Raw genomic sequence first — 20,656 nt, 5'->3', positions numbered from 1 at the left:
ATATAGAGAATTAAATATATATATAAATACATGTACAGCAATGGTTATAAAGACACAAATATGCCTTTTGTTAATCAAAATATTTACTAAAACAATTATTATGAATATAATTTAAATAGAACTTTAAATAGAACAGAAAGTACACACAAAAGATACATGAATAATATCCAATTTAAATATAAATATAGCCTCAAACTGTGTACATTCTTCTGAAACAAATACAAGTAAAATGTTTCACATGATGTAATTTAAAACCAAAACCAAAACATAGCAGTGCCCTGGGCAGGCACTATGAAGGTCGCCAGACTGGGTACTGGGAGTATGTTAACCACAGCTCGTTACATTGCATAGTGAAATTGAAGTGAAAGGAACGGGCCTGTGTATCACGTCACTGTCTGCTGCTAATGAAACCTGACACCTGATGCAAATGTGTCACAATAAACGCCTTCCAGTAAGGGCAAGAAATGTATGCACACCACGCCAGTAGAATGCCTGAGAAGGAAAACTCTGATATGATACCTGACACAGGAAATTCTGACATTGTGTTAACAGTAGACAAGAGCATATGAACACATCGACACAGCCAATGAAAGCAAGATAGCGAGCTCTGAACAAACTTCTTCATTATTGTGGTTTATGAGTAATATATTAATCATTTTCAGCGTTTTCTTAAGTTTTTCAACATCCAACCAACCTCTAGCATATCAGGGACTTTTTATCTAATTCTGTCATCTTCCGTTCTGGGATGGTCGGTGACTTTTCTTCCATAGGCTCATATGAAATAAGCACTTCATGAATTAGGCAAGGTTAATTGTTTGTATGAAATACTGGATGAAGTGGCAGTTGAGCCATTTTGCCCCTAAAGTCCCCCTCCACACAAATATGTGTTTTTCTTATTGTTACTTCACTGTGATGTTTGAGCTTCACTGTGCAGAATGATGTATGTGCAGAGTTTGACACTAAAAGGCTGTTTTCACATTAATCTGTTGAAGAGGGAAAGTTTCTCTCTGCTCACTGAAAATATGTACCAAGCAGGATTTGTAACATCACAACTACTTTGGGAGCCAATTGTGGTTCAATATTCAACTTACACAAGTGTGAATAAAATCTTATAATAGCATAAAAGATATTTTGTTATGTGAAAAGTTTCTCTCTCTCTCTCTCTCTCTCTCTCTCTCTCTCTCTCTCTCTCTCTCTCTCTCTCTCTCTATATATATATATATATATATATAAGAAAGTGAGCAAATATTTTTTGTCTTGGTGGCAGCAATAAGTTGCTGTACTATAACAGATTGCACAGATTGTCCTAATTAGTTCAGACTGATGGTATGCCTTTATGATTTCCATTTTACAGTCTATAAATATGACCTGAAACTGCCAGTAGCTTTGAAAATTTTGAGAAATGGAAACCAATCAACCGCAACAATAATTTCGTTATGTGTGTGTGAGCCCTTGACTGTGTGTAAAATCACATCTGTGAGACGTGCAGCCATGGACATTTCAACTCTGGCACAAATGGTTTTGCTTCCTTCAGTGTTATTATTGTACTCAGTGACTGTCAGTGCAGAAATACACACACTGCCGGAAATTTGCTTGTGTTTCATATGCTTAGTGAATAGATTTATATTGGTACTACTTGATTGTTACATAATATGTTTTTACAGTATAGTAAAACCTCCTGTGCATACTAAGATTTGATTCAAATGTTTCAGACAACTTCATGTGTAACATAAAAATGTAGCAGAAGTACTCAGAGGTTTGCACAATGCCTGCAGCAAGCCTCTACAAACCAAACTGACTTATCAGTTTCAACATCCACTGTGACTCAGGCTGTAACCAAACAGTGTCATAGCAACGGGGATGTTTAATTCACAGTCATTTCATTTCATTTCATGTCATCTTTTCTAATCATTCTAACACTTCAGTTGATGTTGTTTTTGAAAAATAAAAGCAGTTGATCTCTTGTTAATTTTGTTCAGGAATTATTTTCATTAGCAGTGATAAAGTTGTGTCAGAAGGATCAGACAATCTTTTTTGTCACAGGTTTTCCTTTTAATTGTAGTGCCCCATTTTGTCCAATAAGCACGTTCATCACATTATGACATTGTTATAGGTGAGCTACTTTGGATTAGGCAGTGTCCGTTGTGTATGTGGAACATGATATGTAGTGATATCATAATCCAGTGGTCTGATATTTACAAAGCTTGGAGGGGTGATGCATTATTACTGTATTCTGGCATTTAATGGAGGCACTTTGACTGGAGGACAACATTTCAAATCTGATTGGCAAAATAAGTATGTAGTATTGGATTGTAGTAAAATATGCAAAACATTGACTAGGTCCTTTAACCTTTCAAATGATGCAAAGCATTTTGAGGCATGAGAATGCAACAACAGGGTTTCTACAGGGTGCAGAAATAGGCTTCCTGAAGTATTCACACCTGAAAAACATACTGATAAGAAGAGGGAGTTTTTAATGCTGGTGTTGGCCAAACTCGAGGCCAAGATAAAAAGAAGAGAATGTTATCAACAATATTCTAGTGCGCTAAACTCATGTTCATGCAACCAAGAATCTAATAATGCTGCACAGAAAAGTTCAGTTGTGTATGAAAAATATAACTCTAAATTGTCCTTCTAATTATTGCCTTTGGTTCCTGAGTTGTTGTTCATTTGGTAGATAAATGGTGTTGTTGAATAATTATTCCAGTCTTTGGGCTCTAGCTTCCTCAAACAGGGCACAAATGCAAATGTGATCAAACCCTCCAGGCGCAAAGTTTGGGTTGAGCTTCAGTGAGGACCAATCGCATGAGCTCCTCCGTTAAAAGCAGCCACAGATGAAAAGTGGGGAGAGAGACTGAGCTCTCAGAGAGAGAGAGAGAGAGTTCACCTTAATGAAGCACCTGAAGTTCCAAAATACAAATACACAACATCCAAAATATTAATATACATCACGCCAAATGCTGTTAGTTAAACTAACATCATTCATGAGAAATTTGAAAGATCAATTAATTCATTGTTTCAGCTGCTGTGTTTGAAGCACTGTATTGCAATAACATGCAATAACCTTTACAGTTTGCTGATATCACATGACTGTGAGAGAAGAGAAAGAGGAAATAGGCAGGAGTACTTGTTAAAGAGATGGAGTAGGAGGAGGGGAGCGGGAACCATACATGAGGATGCGCAGAGAGCTTAGCTAAGCAAGAAAACCAACGATGAAAACATCCAAGGGGGAAGTAGGGAAGAAGTAGAAAAAAGAGAAAAAAGCAGTTGAATGCGATAAGCAACCAATATGTATAAAACAACTCATTGAATTTTTATTTGCTCTTAGTTAAATTATTTCAACCAATATATCCAAAGAATAGTCAAAGAAATGAGCAGAAATCAAAAGACAACCACTATACTGTATATTGCCATTGAATATAACAACTCAAATAATTAATTATTGTATCAAACAATCTCAAATATCCATTGTTCTAATAAGACAATGACAGTACCTTTGTGTAAATTCAAAACATTATTCACTTTGCTTAAATATTACGGTAATAATCTTGGTTTCTTAAAGCTCACAAAGAAGAATGTGGTCTGGTTCAGCTGGAGTCCGGCTTTTAATGCAGTGGAGCCCCCTTTAGGCTGATTGGTAGTGGTCTCGATTCCAGAGTGACAGGTTCAAAACATCAGTCCATTAGTAGGGTTGTACTGCCATGAGAAATGTCCATCTACTCATCCATCCATCCATCCATCCCTTCACTCATCCATCCATCCATGAACAGAGGAACAGAATGAAAGCAAACACACTTCTGTGGGTGTGAACAGAAATTGCAGGGTACAAATCACTGTCATGTATAGATCTATGCATACGTTATGGAAGCTGTACAGAGATTATTGTAACAAACAAACATTAAAAACAAATCCTGGTAAAAATTCCCACCGAACTTCTAAAAGGATAAAACTCTTTAAATAAAACAAAACAAAATAAATAATAATAAAAAAAAATTCTGAATGTTTTTGGAGGGACACCTCCTTTTTTCCCTTTATCAGTTTTTATCATTACTTCATGGCCTGACAGAAAACAAATATACTGTATCAACATAAGACGTTTATTCTCCTCCATATTAACAGAGGCTGCAACAAATGATTGTGTCATTTACTCTTTTATCTATGTTTCTTTGATTATTTTTTATCTAAATGGGTGGTCATGCAAATAGAAAAAGCCAAGTCCTTTGAGCCTTTAGCTTGGTGGTAAAGGCTGGATAGTTCACCTCTTGACGAGTTGAGTCGTACCAGCCGGACACTGTTTACTGGGTTACAAGGTGATGAGCTGGCTGGTTTCCAGTTTCCGGCTCCATTTTCCATTCTCCTACCTAGTTCAAGACATAACTAGCCTTTTGGTCAGCTAGTTTATGTTTCCATTTACACCAGCTAACTGTGCTTTCTTAGTTATTAAAGTTAGCAGTTCTAGCTGTTGCTTTGCGTATCACTTCGCATCTTGATATTCTTGCTGGAATCCATTTTTTAAGTCAACCATTTCAGCTTCTGATGGACAAATCAGGTAGCTAGCAGTAGAGTGGTATTTCAAGAGGTTGGCTTGTTGTTTTAAGGTGGGCTGGTATTCCGAAATCATTGCTTGAAGTCTGCCTCGTTTAACGACAAGCCACCTAGTCGACAGGTAGATCGATATTCTGAGAACTCAGCTTGAAGCAGATGATCATCTGGCTTTCCAACAATATGCTACTTCTGTTTTACAGTAGACCAATATTTCCGAGTAGTTAAGCAGCTGACAAATCAACTGGTTTTTCAGGTATTCAGCTGGTGTGCGAGGAAATTGCAATTTTTTGTGCTCCAAGGTTCTGCTTTGTAGCCTGTGTCCGGTATCGTGGACCTTTTCATTGACTCTTCCAGTGCATTACATCAACATGACCATACCTGTCTACAGACTCTCTGCACCGGTCAAGTCAGTGACTCATCTAACAGTATAACCAGGACGATGTATGAATCCTTTCCAGTAGTCATGGCTACACATCTTACATACCAGTTTGTATTAGTCTGTACTCAGTTGGTAGGTGCAAAACCAGTGTACAATCAGTTTTATAATCTGAATCTGTTTGTCTGTAAGCAGTCTTCAGCCAGTAAACCCAACCACCGTGAATCCAAGCCTTATGCAGTCTTTAAGATGTCTTTTGTTCACAGCGCAAGATGAAGTGGCCCAAAATCAGTCTTTCCTGAAAACCAGTCTGACACCAAGTCTGTACACAGCCCAAAAACTCAATGAAAACCAGTCGACCAACCAGTCTACCTCATGTCCAAAGCCAGTGAAAAGCAGTCTGTAAAATGGTCTGTAATCCAGCACCAGTTGAGCAGTCCTTTTACCAGATGTCAGAGCTTAGTTCTCTGCTGGTGAGGGGTACGAAGGTGCTGTTCAGGTGGAGCTCTGGCTTCTTCCCAAGTGTACTGCTCTGAGGCACCTGGGAAAAACACAGCACAGAAGTGATTAGCATTATTCTCCCCCACAACACAGCTATTAGAAAGAAGCTACAGCTTAAAAGAGAAAAGCAGGTGCTGCATTTTACAGTATACAATACTATTGCATGCCAATGGTGCACCATGTCTCCTACATGACAACTATATCTCTATTTCCCAGTCTGTCAGAATTATAATAATATTTAAGGTTGGATGATATGGAGATACTATTTTCTGTCTACATTTCTTTTATCCAAACAGACCTCTTCTTCCCCAGTCAACTGCTCTGAACCCCTGGGGAGAAAAGAGGGGTTTTATTTTAAATGTGTTTAAACTCTGTGTACATGCACACAATCAACAGCACGGACATTTAAGAAAAGGATACACATGTTGGATGCTAGAGACTAAGTAGGAACTGCAAAAAAAAAAAAAGTGGCACTGCCTTTCCCCCCACCTGTCCATTCAGCAGTGTCATAGGGATGTTGCAATAGACGTGGCGCCCCCCAGGGCCCAGAGTGGAGAACTGCACGGTGGAGGGAGGTGGAAGGGGAGGCGACAGGGAGGAGGGCTGTGAGGGAAGCTGGAACTCGTAGCTGCGGCAGAAATGCCTCATTTGGCTTGCTGTGGCCGTGTGACCCCCTCCCAGTGGCAAGGTCATCTGGTTGTAGTCAGGGATCTCTGTCGCCAAGGCAACCTGTGGTTAAGAAAAAACAATATAACTTTCTGTCATCTTTTATCACCAAAAGCATTATTCCAAATGGCAATTAAATGGACCTTGTGGTGAGATGGTTTTATTAAGTACTGTTTTCAAGGTCAAGAATAAACTTTCGATCGGAACTCTTAAAGCAACATGAACAAAAAGTTCTTAAAATGATCAGAAAGATGGAAATGCACAATTCCATGACAACTGTGCAAACTGTCTAATGAGAAAGACCATGATTTATGTAAGAAAACTGCAGAACAGATACTACATGGACCTTGTGTTTTGTCAAAAATTATTTCCAAGAAGAATGAACTTTCAGTCACATCTTTCAAGCTCCTGATGTGGCTATTCTGAAGAGATTTTCAGACTTTATTTTAATTCCTGGCAGAACAATGAAAACAAGAAACAACTCTACTTCGCACGTGGTTAAAATAAATGAAGCTGGGACCCAAAAACGAGTCAAAACAGTTCCACCTTTGGGCCCTGGCAGATAAAATAATGAAACTAGCTCTTTTGAAATGCCACTGACAGGAAACAAACTCCACAGTCCAATTAGTATCTATAAAATGTATTTTTCAGAAACAAGAGGCCTGAGTAACAACATAACTTTGAAGTATTACACATGCAGCTGCTGACCTGATGATGTCCGTGGCGACTCTCACTAGGGGGTGCCAGGGAGGCGGAGGTGGTCGTCATGGCAATGGTGGAGACGGTGGTCTGTAGGTCACCAAAGAGGCCCTGTTCGCCAGAGTCCATCACCTGTTACCATGGAGACAGTTATCACTGCGGAGACTGCTTGAGTAGTCAAGGTGATTTCATAGTGTTGGAATTGCCGCAAGTAAAAAATATTGTATTAAGCATCTTAAAATGAAGTGGATTAAGTTAATTTGGGTTAAATATAAAATCCCTGAGCAAGAGTTAGTTGTTGGTTTGTAATTAATTGTCAAACACATTTCACTTAAAATGCAGCAGTTGCTTTATGTCTTATGTCACCTGCCGTATCAGTATAGCTTATAGTATGTGTATTGAAAATGTTAAATGACAGTTGAGAATGATATGACTGAAACCTCTATTGCTAACTTAAGCTAAGCCAGACTATGAGGTTTAGTTTCCTTTGCTCTGAACCTTTTTGCTAAAGTTCACTTTGTTGCATTTATGTATTTGGTTCATTAAAGCTGTCCAATTGCAAGTGAACTAGGGCAGGTAAAGAAACATCACGTGTGACTCAGGCAGTCCATTAAATGTCATCCTCCAAGGTTGGAAAGTTTGGCGGTGGTGAGGGGTCAAAACACACCTGATTATCATTCAGTGTACAGTATGCTGCTGAACATGATGGATGGTTTGCATTCTTCAGCATTCTTGTGCAATCTTTCAAGAAGTTAGGCAGTGTGTTCCTTGGCCCATAAATTGAAGAGGTACTTCACCTCTTCTTTGTGTTAAACCAGGCTTTTGAAGCATGCAGACTATCAGATATCAAGGTCTGTTCACTTAAACTGGTACTGGTAATGGTGCTGTTCTCAGTCTGCCTGGTAAACCAAACTAAAGGAGTTAATATTACAAAGTTTGACTGAGCTGCTCTACACATAAAAACTATAAACATGCTTCAATTGTAATTCTTTTACTGTATAAAAATCGCAAAATTTGTGTTTATAAGCATCATAATAAGAGCAATGGTGCAGTACGTGAACACCCAGAATACTGTATATTTACACTTTTCAAGTATCATTGTCCAAATTCTATGACAATCATTATAATGGTACTAAAAGACATTACAATTATACTATCCTCCTCTGCATGATTGCCGATGATTATTCTAAAGTACCATTAAGTAAACATCTCTTTGCTTATCAGAGCATCCACCTCCTGAGGTGTTAACACATGGTAAACATGGACACATTTTCTTCTCCATTGTGATTCAAATTTTCATACATTACCTGTAGTTAGCAGGCATTTCAAAGGCCATCTGTTTGTTGTGAATGTCTGTACCCCAGGGGAGCACAAGTACATTTGCAAACTAAATTTTATTTTTTTCTAGGCCCCTGAACATGCCATGGAGATAATGTCTTTCTGTGGTTACACCTGTAGCTTAGTGTATTTTACTGCAGTGCCTACAAGCACTACTGCATTTAGTAGCCATGTTATACACTATACAGTATGGTGCATGAGTACATGAGTAGAAGGTGGCAGCATTAGTGTATATGGGTTGAGTAAAAAAAGTAATACTGCCCCTTGTTTTTTGGTAAACACAATAAATGTTTGTGGCTCTGTTAAAAAAGCAGTGCCAGTGTGTACATTATTTTAAAAGGCAGTAAAATATATGGAGAGCCGTATACCTGGCGTCTGGACAACGTCTCTCTGCGTTTAGCAGGCATCTCATAGACCACCTGTTTCCAAAACTTAGAGGATAGCTCATTGCTCTTAGGACCCCTCCACTTGATGATGGATAAAACCTGAAGAGAAGAGATTGTTAATGTCTAATAGCATGTTTGATGGTGTTTGATGACACACTTTAGATCACCTTTTCATCCCTCCCTCCCTCCATTCATCCCTCTCTCTGGATACCTTGATCGTATGTTTAAGTGCCTCCACCTCTTGGTAGTTGATGACACTCTTCAGGTCTGCACACTCTATCATGATCACCTGGGAACACAAACGTAGAGGCATTTGAGAGGGAGGAATATTACAAACTGTAAGCAGAGCAACTCTTGAAGCAAGTTTGTAGAGTCTTCATACTGGATTGAAGCCATAAAAGCTCTCAAGTTGATGACACTTGCTGACTAGTCTCTGAAGCTGTTTTATTTCCTGTTTTTGTCTTGATTTGTACCTTGATCTCCCCAGTAACCAACATGGAGTGGAGGCGAGTCTCTATCTGGAAGATGCTCCACCCTCTTTTGGCGACAAACTCTGGAGTCAAAACAATGATCAAACGTCTGCTCTGCTCCACGCTACGGGCCAAGTCCTCGATGTAGGCTGGGGGGTGGGGGGTGGTGGCGGAGGCAAAGTGAAAGGTAAAAAGAACAAGAGTAGAGTTAGAGACATTCGTCATTCAGAATGATGAAAAAAAAAAATTGGTTAGTGTGTTTCAACTTCGAACTGTGCTTAACTTGTTGAGGATAAATAAAAGATAAAAGAAACACTTGCAACCAGAATCTATGGAAACTGAAAGTGTTCTTGTTATCGTCAATGCTGTTTTTGATGAAAAGCTTATAAATGCTAATTTTCAAAGAAACTTTCCCTTCACATCAACATAGCTGTAAAAAATTACTGGGACAAAAAGGAAAGTAAGAAACTAACAGTAGCACTCGATCTTAATATTCCTACTTAAAGGAATGGGTCTCAATCTCATGTCTTTGTGTTGAGTACAGAGCTGAAGTCCAGACTTAGTTAGCCTAGCTTAGCATCAAATAGGCCAATTAATATCTCTAAAGCTGACTAATTAACACCCTGTGTCTTGTTTAATCTGCACATGAACAGAAATGTAAAAATGATAATTTGTGGTTTTAGACAAAGTTACATGCTGTACCTATTTCTTGGTGAATAGCAGGTAGGTCCAGTGACTGTGCTGAGTATTCTGGAGTCTCGCCATCAACTAGTCAGATAGATAAACTGTTCTCCCCCTAATCACAAATTTGCTTTTTTAAAAATGTTTCTTATAAAGTATGGTTTGAACAACCAAATTACTTTGTGTAAATAAGAAAACTTTAGGGTTGGTAGGCGCATTTATTGTTTAAACTTTGTGCAGAACTAAGCTAACTGTTACCCTCTGCTTCCAGTATTAATGCTACATGCTAAGCTAGGCAAAACACATCCTGACATTAGTTCTGTAGTTAATGCACAGACATGACTGATATCAATCTTTTCATTTCACTCTGGGATAAAAAGCAGAGAGGCATATTCTTCAAAATATTGAACTATTCCTTCAACATTTACTTAGTCAAAAAATACTGTGCAACTTTCTGTAATACTGCTATACAATATACTACAATACACTAAAAGAAATTAAAAGATCTAAAAAACATTTCTACGTGGTATATTTGAGCTTTGGTTGGTAAATTCACTTAAAGGGGACAAATTATGCTTTTATGATTTTCTGTCATTTATATACTGTTATGATGTCTATGTTAAACATGGTCAAACTTAACGTAAAGACAAAGCAGCTAAAACAGTCTGTTACAGACAGAGGCTGAACTGAGCGGCTGTGTAAAGGGCCAGTATAAGATAAATAAGGAGTTTTTGAACTGGAAATCATGCAAAGATATTCCAGTAGAGCCCCTGAATATAAATGTTTAATAAAGTTAATTAGACAGCTTTAGTTTTTGGTAGCCATGTTTTTGAACTTTGGATAGAGCCAGACTAGCTTTTATCTTCCTTCTTCCAGTCTTTATGCTAAGCTAGGTAATTGTCTACTTGAAAGTTGTATCAATATTCCTATCTCAACCGTGGAAAGAAAGCGAATAAACAGAATTTCCAAAATGTTAAACTATTTCCTTTAAATAGGTTCTCAAAAATAACAAGAACATATAAGAGACAGAGATGTTTTATTTATAGTAATTACAGGAAAAGGTACAACAGCTTCAAAAGGAAGAAGCACAAAAAATTTAATCTAACAGTAAGGAAATCCTCCCCATAATAGTATCTGCCTTCCCCTTGCTGACTGCATCCTTCAAGACATTTTGTTCATAAATGACTGGAATGACTGACAGGAGTATATAGCAGAGTGACAGAAGTGCTTGTGCAAGATATTTGGCTCTGACACAGTGCAGTGAAGTCAGCTCTTAAATGGAGATCAGAGTTGTGCTGATACACCACCATCAGCTCTTACTAATAACCTCAAGGGGTGAATGGGCAGGTGATGAGATGTGAAAAGTGAGCAAACCTGAGATGGAGTTTGCTCTCAATGTTTGTTGGATGAAATTGCTCATTACTTCTCGAATTTGTACTTACTGCAAATGTCTGAAAAGTGTGTGTTCTGTGAACAACAGATTCTCTCCCTCTGTACGTCTCTCTCCTTCACCATCTCTCCACTCGCTAACTAAATTAATGACATAGACTCTCCAACAACACATTGCAATTTCACGCTCAATTTGAGGGGCACAAATAGTACAGAACATCCCAAAATTCAAGTCTCTTTCTTTCTCTTCTCTGGTTTCCATCTCTCCCTTCATGTTTCTCTTTTCCTCCCACTTAACCTCTCCTCTCCTCTATTGCCCTTCACTTCCTTTCCCGCTCTCTATTTCTGAGGATTATGTAAATCAATTAATGAAATAACACAAACCAATGACCCCGTCACCACCTCTCTCTGTTCCCGTTGTTTGTTTCTCGCTCTCTTGTTCATTTCAGAAAGCTAATGGAGTGGATAATTGAATGGTGTATTTTAGGTTGCATTGCTGTGTTGCTCAGTCAACGGCTTTGGTAAGCAAAGAAAAGGGACCTCTCTGTGTGTCTAATTCACTCATTCAGTGTGTCTTCCACAGTACGCAACCTTTAGTTCATGTGCATGTTATGTGTGTCACCATGCACAGTGGACATTTGTTTTTAGGATGTTTCCAGGGCACACAGAGGAAGCCTCATTTTGGGTGGAAATATGACTTTTTCGCTCATGTTGTGTGTGCTAGTTTTGAGTATGAGTTGGGAAGAGGAATAATTCTGGCTAAGGGCAGACTATGTAGAGCATGCCAATTCATTATGAACCATATTTAAGTAAATTTATTTATGTATTTTATGAGAAAATGCTAAATAATGCAAAAAAACATTAGTTTTTACTTTCTAGCCACATTATAAAGTTATTGTAGCTACCACATTCTTTTTAAGGAAGTTTTTATGGCAAGCAGAAATGTGCTTTTGGTAACAAAATGCTAATACTCCAGGGATAATGGCTCAATATTTTATTTAATCCATTAGTTTGACAGTTCACTTGAATTAACCCAGAACCTCACAGACCACTGAATGTGTTTTACAATCTTTTTAAAGCAGGTATATTATGTTTTATTACACATTCAGTCCCCTGAAGCCTCATAAATAGTAAAGGACCATCAAAGTAAACACAGACTGCTTTGTGGTCCATGTGTAACCAATACAAAATCCATTTTGTTGCAATAAATGGTTGATGTGAGTGCCCTGATGAAAGTGCACAAATGGTAATGAAAAATGTGCTGCTGATTAGGTTTTGATGAAACTTCAGAAAATGATCTGGCTTAATCAGACTCTTAATAATTTCTCTCTTTTTGGTGCTAAAAGCCATTACTAGTGATTACCTATCAATCAAACCATGTGACCAGTTCTGTGGCGTCATTTTCTCTTGATGAGGTTGGAGTTTCTTAAGTTGAAGCTATTTCCTATAGTTTTTCAGCCATAGTTACCATGACTACTCATGCTAGTAGCTACCTTGTTCTTTTTGTTTAACTCAAACAAACTAGAAGCACAACACGCATCACATCCTTTACAGTATTACTTATTGCAATTGATAATAGAAAATAAAAATGACGTATTTCTATTCATTTAAATTCATGCATCACTTCAAAGTAATATTTCTTCGCCATCACATCATTTCGTGGCGGGCTGATTGATAAATTTGATTGGTAAATTTAATGTTGTTACATTACAACATAACATTAATTCCTTCAAATTTGCTGGTAAAATTGTACTGAAACTTACAGTTCATTTAGTTTTGATCAGACATGATTGTATTCCATCTCTTACAGCACATACTTTTGACATAATGATTGTAAGGACTGTTGGAATTCATGTGATCATACTGGTAAATCATGAGGTAAACGTTTAAGATAGGAGAGGGAATTTGAATAGAACTTTATAGAAAGAAATGTTTGTGTTTACTAGGTGTGTCATATGAAATGCAAAATTAGTTGTCAAAGGGAATCTTGATTTTTATTTTTCATGTTATTGTGACTTTAATAGTTGCCTAACATCAGGACATGTAAGAATGTGCGTGTGTGTGTGTATGTGCGTATGTTTATTTTTATAAACAGCTGTATGAAACAGATGAACCCCACTACATTCCAATCTAAATGCTCCAGTCACTGCTCCTGCAGCAAGCAAGACCAGAGATGAGCCTAAAAATGATGGATGTGTGTGAGTGTGTGTGTGCTGAGAATATTGACAAATCTGTATATTACAGCGTATTTTTTTCATATTCTTTTTATTGTATGTGTCCACATTGCCCTGCACACTAACGTTTTTCATTATTAAACAATTTCATAGTGTTCAGTCTACATATTGAGAGTTTATACATTTGTGATTGTGAGCAACTGTAGGCAACAGCTGCAATACATTAATCCACATGCTGTCATTGTCCAGTGGAAACAATCTATCCTCAAACTGTCAACCAATGAACTGAGAGAAACTGCCATGTTTTCAGCCTGACCAGGAAGGATGACTTGTCAGACCACAGACATGTAATCATTCACCCAATTTTAGAGAACACATGAAAAGCAACAAAACTGGAATTAGATAGTTATAGAGTACAAATAACAAGTAAACACCATTTACTGTCATTAAACATATGTTTTTAGGATTGGCAGAACAAGGGTAGACAGACAGAAGGTGTGTGCCTACATGTTTATGGCAGTAAGAGTTATGTCTTCCCCTGAATCTGTGAGTATGTGTGAGAGGTCAGAGCATTGACAGATAGAGCAATAAAAGTCATATTTCCCCCTCCAGTTGGACAGAGAGTGACACATAACCCCAGAAATGATGACAAACGGTGTGTGTGTGTGTGTGTGTGCACGTAAAAGTGAGGTCTAGACAATAAGCAAGATGTCCAGTTTGCGGAAACTGTGTACGTGTTTATGTTTTAGTTGGTTACAAAAATGAGAACATTAGTGTGTGAGAAACTGTGTACAAGTGTGTGTTTGTGTAGGTTGAGAGCAAGTATGACATACACCTGTGGTTTCACACATATGTTTGTGTATCTATAAGTGTGTTATGATGAAGATTCGCACTTATTTATTCTGACAGAGTGATGAATTCAGGGTATTGGGGGCTACAGCGGCCCAGAGAGGTAAGGTAGATAGATAGATGGATACTTACTACTGCTGGGTATTAGATCTCTGTCTGGTAGAAACAGCTTGTATCCATAATGTTTCTCCAAAACGTCTGGCAAGATCTCCAGAGCAAAAGTTTCCTCATCGCTGCTCGTCCTGCCAGATATAATGTAACAAACATGGCTCCAGATTCAAAATAAAATGAAAACCCATCAGTTAAATGAGTACCTGTAAGTGGCTGTTAATGCATTTATAGCATCGGCAGTTAAAAAAAATAAACTTCAATTCTCAAAAGTCATGTATTGTGACATTATTAAGCCTGATATGATATACTGTTCTTATCATGGTGACTATGCTTCACTTAACATCATTTAACAAAGAAGTAAGTTACATTGTGGCTTTTACTGTGAAGAAGTAAAACAAGTCAGTGCGGTTTCCTTTTCTTGATTTAGTGTGGTTTTGAAAGAACAGGTTTATCTTTCAACAAAATTCACCCCCACACCTTCCTCATCCAGGCCGAGCTAACCATTTCATGACTTGAGCCTTAAATGTCAAACACACATAACCAAGGTTAGAAAGTCCTTCTTTTGTGCTGCTGTCACTGACAATTGTGTGTTTAAGAACCAATGTTGTTAACATCATAAGAAAGCAGTGTTGAACACATATACAGTACATGTGCACCGCAGTAGCTGACCTGCCCAAACAGTCCAGGTCCACTTTAGTGTAAGAGAGATAGGCATCATACTCCTTATTATCTGTGGTGAAAGAGACAGCAGGAGACATAGAGACAGAGTGATAAAGAAATAAATAGATAATACGTTAACTCATAAGTAGTACAAGGCATGCAGACATCACAATATTCTGGAAGGCAAAGGTGATGATTGAAAAACGGATTTTCAATGATTCAAACTAAAGAAGTTACATCAACCAGCCAATACCTGCATCACTGGCTACATCAATGTTTCAGAAATGACTAACTGACTACATCCTGACTGATGATGCTTTCTGATCATTTCTACATCATGGACTTGTTGAGACCAAGTGGGTAGTTCTGGGTCTGTAAAAAGAAGCTAATGTGAAAGTAACTTAAACCTGCATTCTCTCTAATGGCCATCAGGCTCCAAAAAGAAGTCTGATTGTATAGAAGCCATGGATGTATAAAGAGAACTGGATACAGCGTTGGAGGCAGGGCCCCATTCATTCCTATGAAAGTTGCTCAGTGGTGCATGAAGCAAAAAAAAAAACGACTTCTGGGTATGAAAGTACCTGGATCTTCCGTATTGTGCGACCCATAGAGCATGCGCACTAGTGACTTTCGCTGGCCGAGTTGGCTACTTTTGGTTCAGCCCTCTGACAAACTTGAATGGGGATAAAACAATTCAATCATGCGGCTCTTCTAAGCTTTTGAAATGTGATAGAACCGAATAGATTTAAATCTGATAGTGAGACAAGTCATTTCGCAGGGGTTGTGATGCTCAAAAAAACGTATCCGCTGATTTACAGACGTCTCTTTCACAATGTAAGTCTATGGGAGAAGTCAGTGTGCATCACGTGACGTTGTAATTACATGGTTTGGCCGCTATGTCAAATTTGCTTCAAAGCCTGGTGCTCTTCCTGTATCCAGTTCTCTTTATACAACCATGATAGAAGCTTATGAGAAAATTACCCTACTTCTCACTTGATTTATTACCTCAGTAAACACTTTCCTATTGAGTTTATGATCTTAATCGCTAGTATCAAGTCTTCTTCAATATATCATAATGTCCACTGTGTAAATTATGGTCCCATTTAGAGTAAAACAGAACAATAAAGCAGGGTATGCTTTAGGTTGTGGCTACATTTTGATTGACAAGTTGCTACCACAGTGACAATGTGGTTAGGTAACGTAACCATGGTGTAACCCCAGACTGACAGAGTCTAAGTGTAGCTGTCGCTATTTCAGTGTGTTTTCAGTTCATGAAAGTTAATTGTAACATTTCGGTGGCCTAAAAAAGTCTCGTTCAGTGTTCATTTGTACTAAAAGACCCTCTAAGGAGTCGGATGTTCAGTCTTTCTGGTAAGTACATTTTGTTTTAGCATTAGCATTATCACAGTTAACCATAGACATAGCTAGCAGCTAGCGTTAGGGTCAGCTCCACCCTCTCATCTAAATATGGTCACTTCTGGCTCCAAAAAATTCAGATGGGGATGGTGAAAATGCAAACTGAGGCTTCAAAACCGGAAAAGAAACAGGAAAAGAAACAAAGACACAAACAAATCAGTGGGTGACGTCACGGTGGCTGCATCCATTTTTTACAGTCTATAGCTAAAGGAAATCAGAAACACTTGGAAATACCCTGGAGAGAAAACCTGGCTAACTTAGACCTTTATTTTTTAAAATCAATTCTTTCAGTCAATACTACAAACCTACGTCTTTGTAATTTTCTTTAATTTAGTTTTTGAAAAGTTTTCCCAACAAATACAGTTCATCATTACTCCATCAAGGGATGACAAGAAAAAAAATCACCCCATCAATTGAAGAAGCTGTTGTTCATTCATTCTAGTTTCTGTTTTCGAATTGATTTCTTTCTTTGACATAAATGTAGACTTGATTAAGGGTAACTGTTGTATATTTTTTGTGCTTTTTACTGCTTCACTAATATGTTTCTATTGTAAGTAACTTATGTCCTTCTTTGTTTAGTTCATTCTGGTAACCTGTCTGACTTTGGTCTGTAGAAATGTGTGTTGTGCAGCCATCCCTTAAAGAGGAACGACGCACTTTTTTTTTTTTTGCACTGTACATCATCACATAGATTCTCGCGTTAATACAGGTGATTTCCCAACAACAAATATATTGTGTGTAATACAATGCATTATGCAAATGTGATGTGGAAACTTGAAGCCTCTTGTGCACGAACACTGAGAAAGGACTTTTCAGTGAAGTAGGAGACATCTTGTGTTCAGCAGTTAAACTTCTGAGATGAAATATATTTACATATTTATAGATTCTGGATTTTTAATGAGAGAGAAGAAGTAGATGTCATTTTTGGATTTTAACTTGGTAATTTGAACTTTTTTGTGGAAAAACCATATTAGACACACATTATTGTTCCAAGTAATGTTTTTGTATGTCTTAATACATCTATGTAAAAATAGAAATACCACAATGTAAAGATACTCCATTACGAGTAAAAGGCCTGCATTTAAAATCCTACTTAAATAAAGGTACAGAAGTACCTTACTTAAAAGTACTTAAAGTATTAAAAGTAAAAGTACTTGTTTTGCTGAAAATTGGCCTGTGACTATATTAAATATGTTTGATAAAGTAAGTTACAAATACTGATGAATCAGTGCATAAGCAGCATTTTATAGTAATTATTTCAGGACCTTATAAGAGTCAAGATAAATCCAGGACTGTGAGAGGATAATTTGTGTAAGAAAGAAGAAAAAACTAATATCTTCAACATTAATTTGGATTAATTTCCCAGAACTTTTCTCAGTACAATATTTCCCTCTGAACTGCAGTGGAGTAGAACTATAAAGTAGAAGAACATTTAAATACTCAAGTAAAGTACAAGTACCTCAAAATTGTACCAAAGTACAGTACTTGAGTAAATGTACTTAGTTACTTTTCACCGCTGTAACTGTGCTGTATTCAGTGCTTAACAAGATATTTATGGTATGGCTACAGCTATGTACTGGCACTTCCCAAAGATGCACACATTGGGAGAGCCTCTCATAGCAGAGCCCATAGTCTAGCTACAACCATAGAATGTGAGAAATATGGATGTAGCCTCCGAGACATCACCCACTGGTTTCTGAAGAACAGTTTTGTGGTGGTGGTTTTTGTGCGTCTTGTCTGCAACAGCACTGCCCGACTTCCTGTCTTACTAGTAGGTCTGACAGTAGCTGCTCATGGCTGGGTAGTGACTACCAGCACAGTGCGAACGCATGCTGCTATCTATGCTACACTGTTTGGTAGTCAGACAGTGTCCCCACATCCCTCAGGTCATCACACACTATGTAGCCACAATGCCACACAACTCCCATTCTTCTGTTGTAATTTTAAAAATGCTGGGAGGGAGGGTTCTAGCAAAACTTAATTAAATGTGTGTGTGTTGTTTGTAGGCATTACAATTACACCCATCATCAGGTTGGTGACTGTCATAGTGTCACTAAGATAATCACCTTCTTACTTTACAATCGGTTGCCATGCTAACTAAACTAGTGTGCACAAGCCACTGCAACTGCACTCTATCTCCAACAACTGTTGAGTGGAATGACAAGTTGGCAACACGGATGTTTTGTAGAAACCGCTTCAACTGTACACCCTTTCCCTGCTCTCTTGGTGCTGTCCTCCATGTTTGTAGTTCTTTGTTGTTGTTTGTTGTTGCAATAGACCCTTTTCACGGCAGACAGGTAATAAATAACATTAATGATGGCTCCATTCCATTAGTCATCCCAGTAAGTCATGTCAGTGAGTGAACATGCACAACACCAGAGCGCTGCAATTGGCTCACCTAAATGGAATGCAGCCATCGTTTATGTAATTAACACCACCCGTGCTTTTCCTGTTTTGACAAGTCATGGAAATGGTTTATCCACGGTATGTCGATATAAGCTCTGATTCTGTTGTGAGCTGCCTGTCTTGAGGTAAAACTGAGAGTAAAAAAAAGCTCACCATCTTCAGTTTCATCACTCCCAAAGTGCCTCCTGTAGCAGAGCATGATCTCCAGGTTGTAGCATTTATAAAGTGCTGTTAGGACTCCCAGCAGCAGCAATATGACCCCCAGACCACCAGCCAACTCCAAGCGATACATATCTACAGTCAGGGAGAAACAGCAAGGGGAGGAGAAAAGGAATTGATGAGGTTTATATTGCATATTGATGGTGAGGTAAAAACACAATATTGACATATTTTCACACGTCAGTTTGTAACACTGCAGTTGAAGCTCAAACAAACTACAATTTGACTTCAGGAAACAGTAACAAGAAACCTTAAAAGACCTTTAAATTGTCACGTTTTCTCAATTGATGAGTAAAACTGAAACTCCCTCACAGACACAAACGCACGTCTGCACACACAGAGCTGATGTTAGCTGATACTGGCTTTTCATTTGATGTGGTTTTTTTTATTTTGATGAAGTACAGGTGCATTTAGACACTTTGTTAACAGTCTGCCTAACACACCCGCCAATAAAGCACACTGAACTAAACATAACCCCATGAATGAGGCTTTAACATACACAGACAGACACAGACACACATACATACACACACATTTACCCTAACCCTAACCCTAACCCATAACCTAACCCTAATCTAAACCTAACCCTAACCCTAACCACTGATCCAAAAATCAGCATTTTACCCATTGGGGACGTGGCCGTCCCAAGTGAGTTAAGGCACACACACACAAACACACACACGGAACCAGATGTGTGAGATGTGTTAAAATAACTTCGAAACCACAGAAACCAGCTGGCTGTCAAGAGCTAACTAATTAGGAGCTAATTATTAATGTTTATTTGCTGATAGAGAAATTCTCTTTGGATTTCCCCTTCAGCAAGGAGGTGAGAGGTCAGAGGCTGAATGAATATAACAGTTACACATTTAATTAAAGCTCCATCAGGCAGCATTTTCAATATCAACACTGAATGAAAAGACTTCTTTTAAGGTGAAGGGGCTGCTAGTAGTGCCAATTCAGCTAGAGAATAAAAGTCCACTGTGGCGCTCCGTGCAGTCTCAGCACCTCGTTCATTGCTTCGGTTCATCAATATGGTTGAGTTGAAGTCAAAGTCGAACATTTAGCAAAGCCGAAGAGAGCCAGATATTTTTGTTCTGTAGTTGGCAGACCAATTGAGCTTGGATTTATATTCAGTAGCTGGCAAAGACTCGCGGGACGTCTGGATACATGAGTGAAGCTAAGTGCTTTGCTGACATGTTAGCCATTAGAATTAATAGTGTATTTAGAACAGGAAAGCTTATAAGCTTGTTGCTATGAATTTGTTTATCTGTTTTTCTGCGCCCATGTCTCTTCTCTATCCAATGTACAGTATATTAATCAATTAATTATTAATTTAGTTAATTTAGCTTTTAACCCTCGGTAGAAGACAGGATTATCTGCTTAGAAGGAAGATTCACCAGTGAAAGTTATGTATGCATGTTGCTAATCTAGTTTTGGACTACTCTTTATTGGAGGTGGTGGAATGAAACCAACCTACATTTGCCAAATCAGTCAGTTACACCTCATCCTTTAAACTTTTTCCCTTTTAAAAGTGAAGCATACTGTTTGAGAACACTTTCAACTGTGCATAAATATCACCTTTGTGTGGTTTGGCCAAGCATGTTTTGAGTGCCTTCTTTGCTGTTTCATGCAGTGTGTTTTCCTTCCTTCAACCGCAGGAAGTAACAGTGAGCCCAGCCTGGTTACACACAAAAATATACTTGAACAAGACACACAAAAGTGAGATTTTGTTTTGTGAAGTGTTTTCAAACTGTATGTAGGCAAATGATC

At 38.1% G+C, this 20,656-nt stretch overlaps 1 protein-coding gene across 2 annotated transcripts in view; it reads right to left on the bottom strand.

Annotated features, from left to right (window-relative positions):
- Positions 1–1,317: 1,317 nt before the first annotated feature.
- il1rapl2 (interleukin 1 receptor accessory protein-like 2) overlaps positions 1,318–20,656 on the bottom strand; it is a 168,867-nt gene continuing 149,528 nt past the window's right edge. The window contains exons 8-17 of one of the 2 annotated variants that reach the window (XM_067598599.1): positions 18,821–18,961; positions 14,855–14,915; positions 14,207–14,316; positions 8,985–9,130; positions 8,723–8,800; positions 8,494–8,610; positions 6,797–6,919; positions 5,912–6,151; positions 5,721–5,751; positions 1,318–5,462 (exon numbers count right to left, since the gene is read on the bottom strand). In XM_067598599.1, the coding sequence (XP_067454700.1) occupies positions 5,374–5,462; positions 5,721–5,751; positions 5,912–6,151; positions 6,797–6,919; positions 8,494–8,610; positions 8,723–8,800; positions 8,985–9,130; positions 14,207–14,316; positions 14,855–14,915; positions 18,821–18,961 (1,136 nt within the window). In that variant the 3' untranslated portion in view covers positions 1,318–5,373. The remainder of the gene's footprint in view (positions 5,463–5,720; positions 5,752–5,911; positions 6,152–6,796; positions 6,920–8,493; positions 8,611–8,722; positions 8,801–8,984; positions 9,131–14,206; positions 14,317–14,854; positions 14,916–18,820; positions 18,962–20,656) is intronic. The other variant, XM_067598600.1, reaches the window with a different exon arrangement.

Source organism: Thunnus thynnus, chromosome 9, assembly GCF_963924715.1.
Source record: "Thunnus thynnus chromosome 9, fThuThy2.1, whole genome shotgun sequence".
In the NCBI taxonomy this organism is placed as follows: Eukaryota; Metazoa; Chordata; class Actinopteri; order Scombriformes; family Scombridae; genus Thunnus; species Thunnus thynnus.
This window is presented reverse-complemented; position numbering and strand designations above follow the sequence as displayed.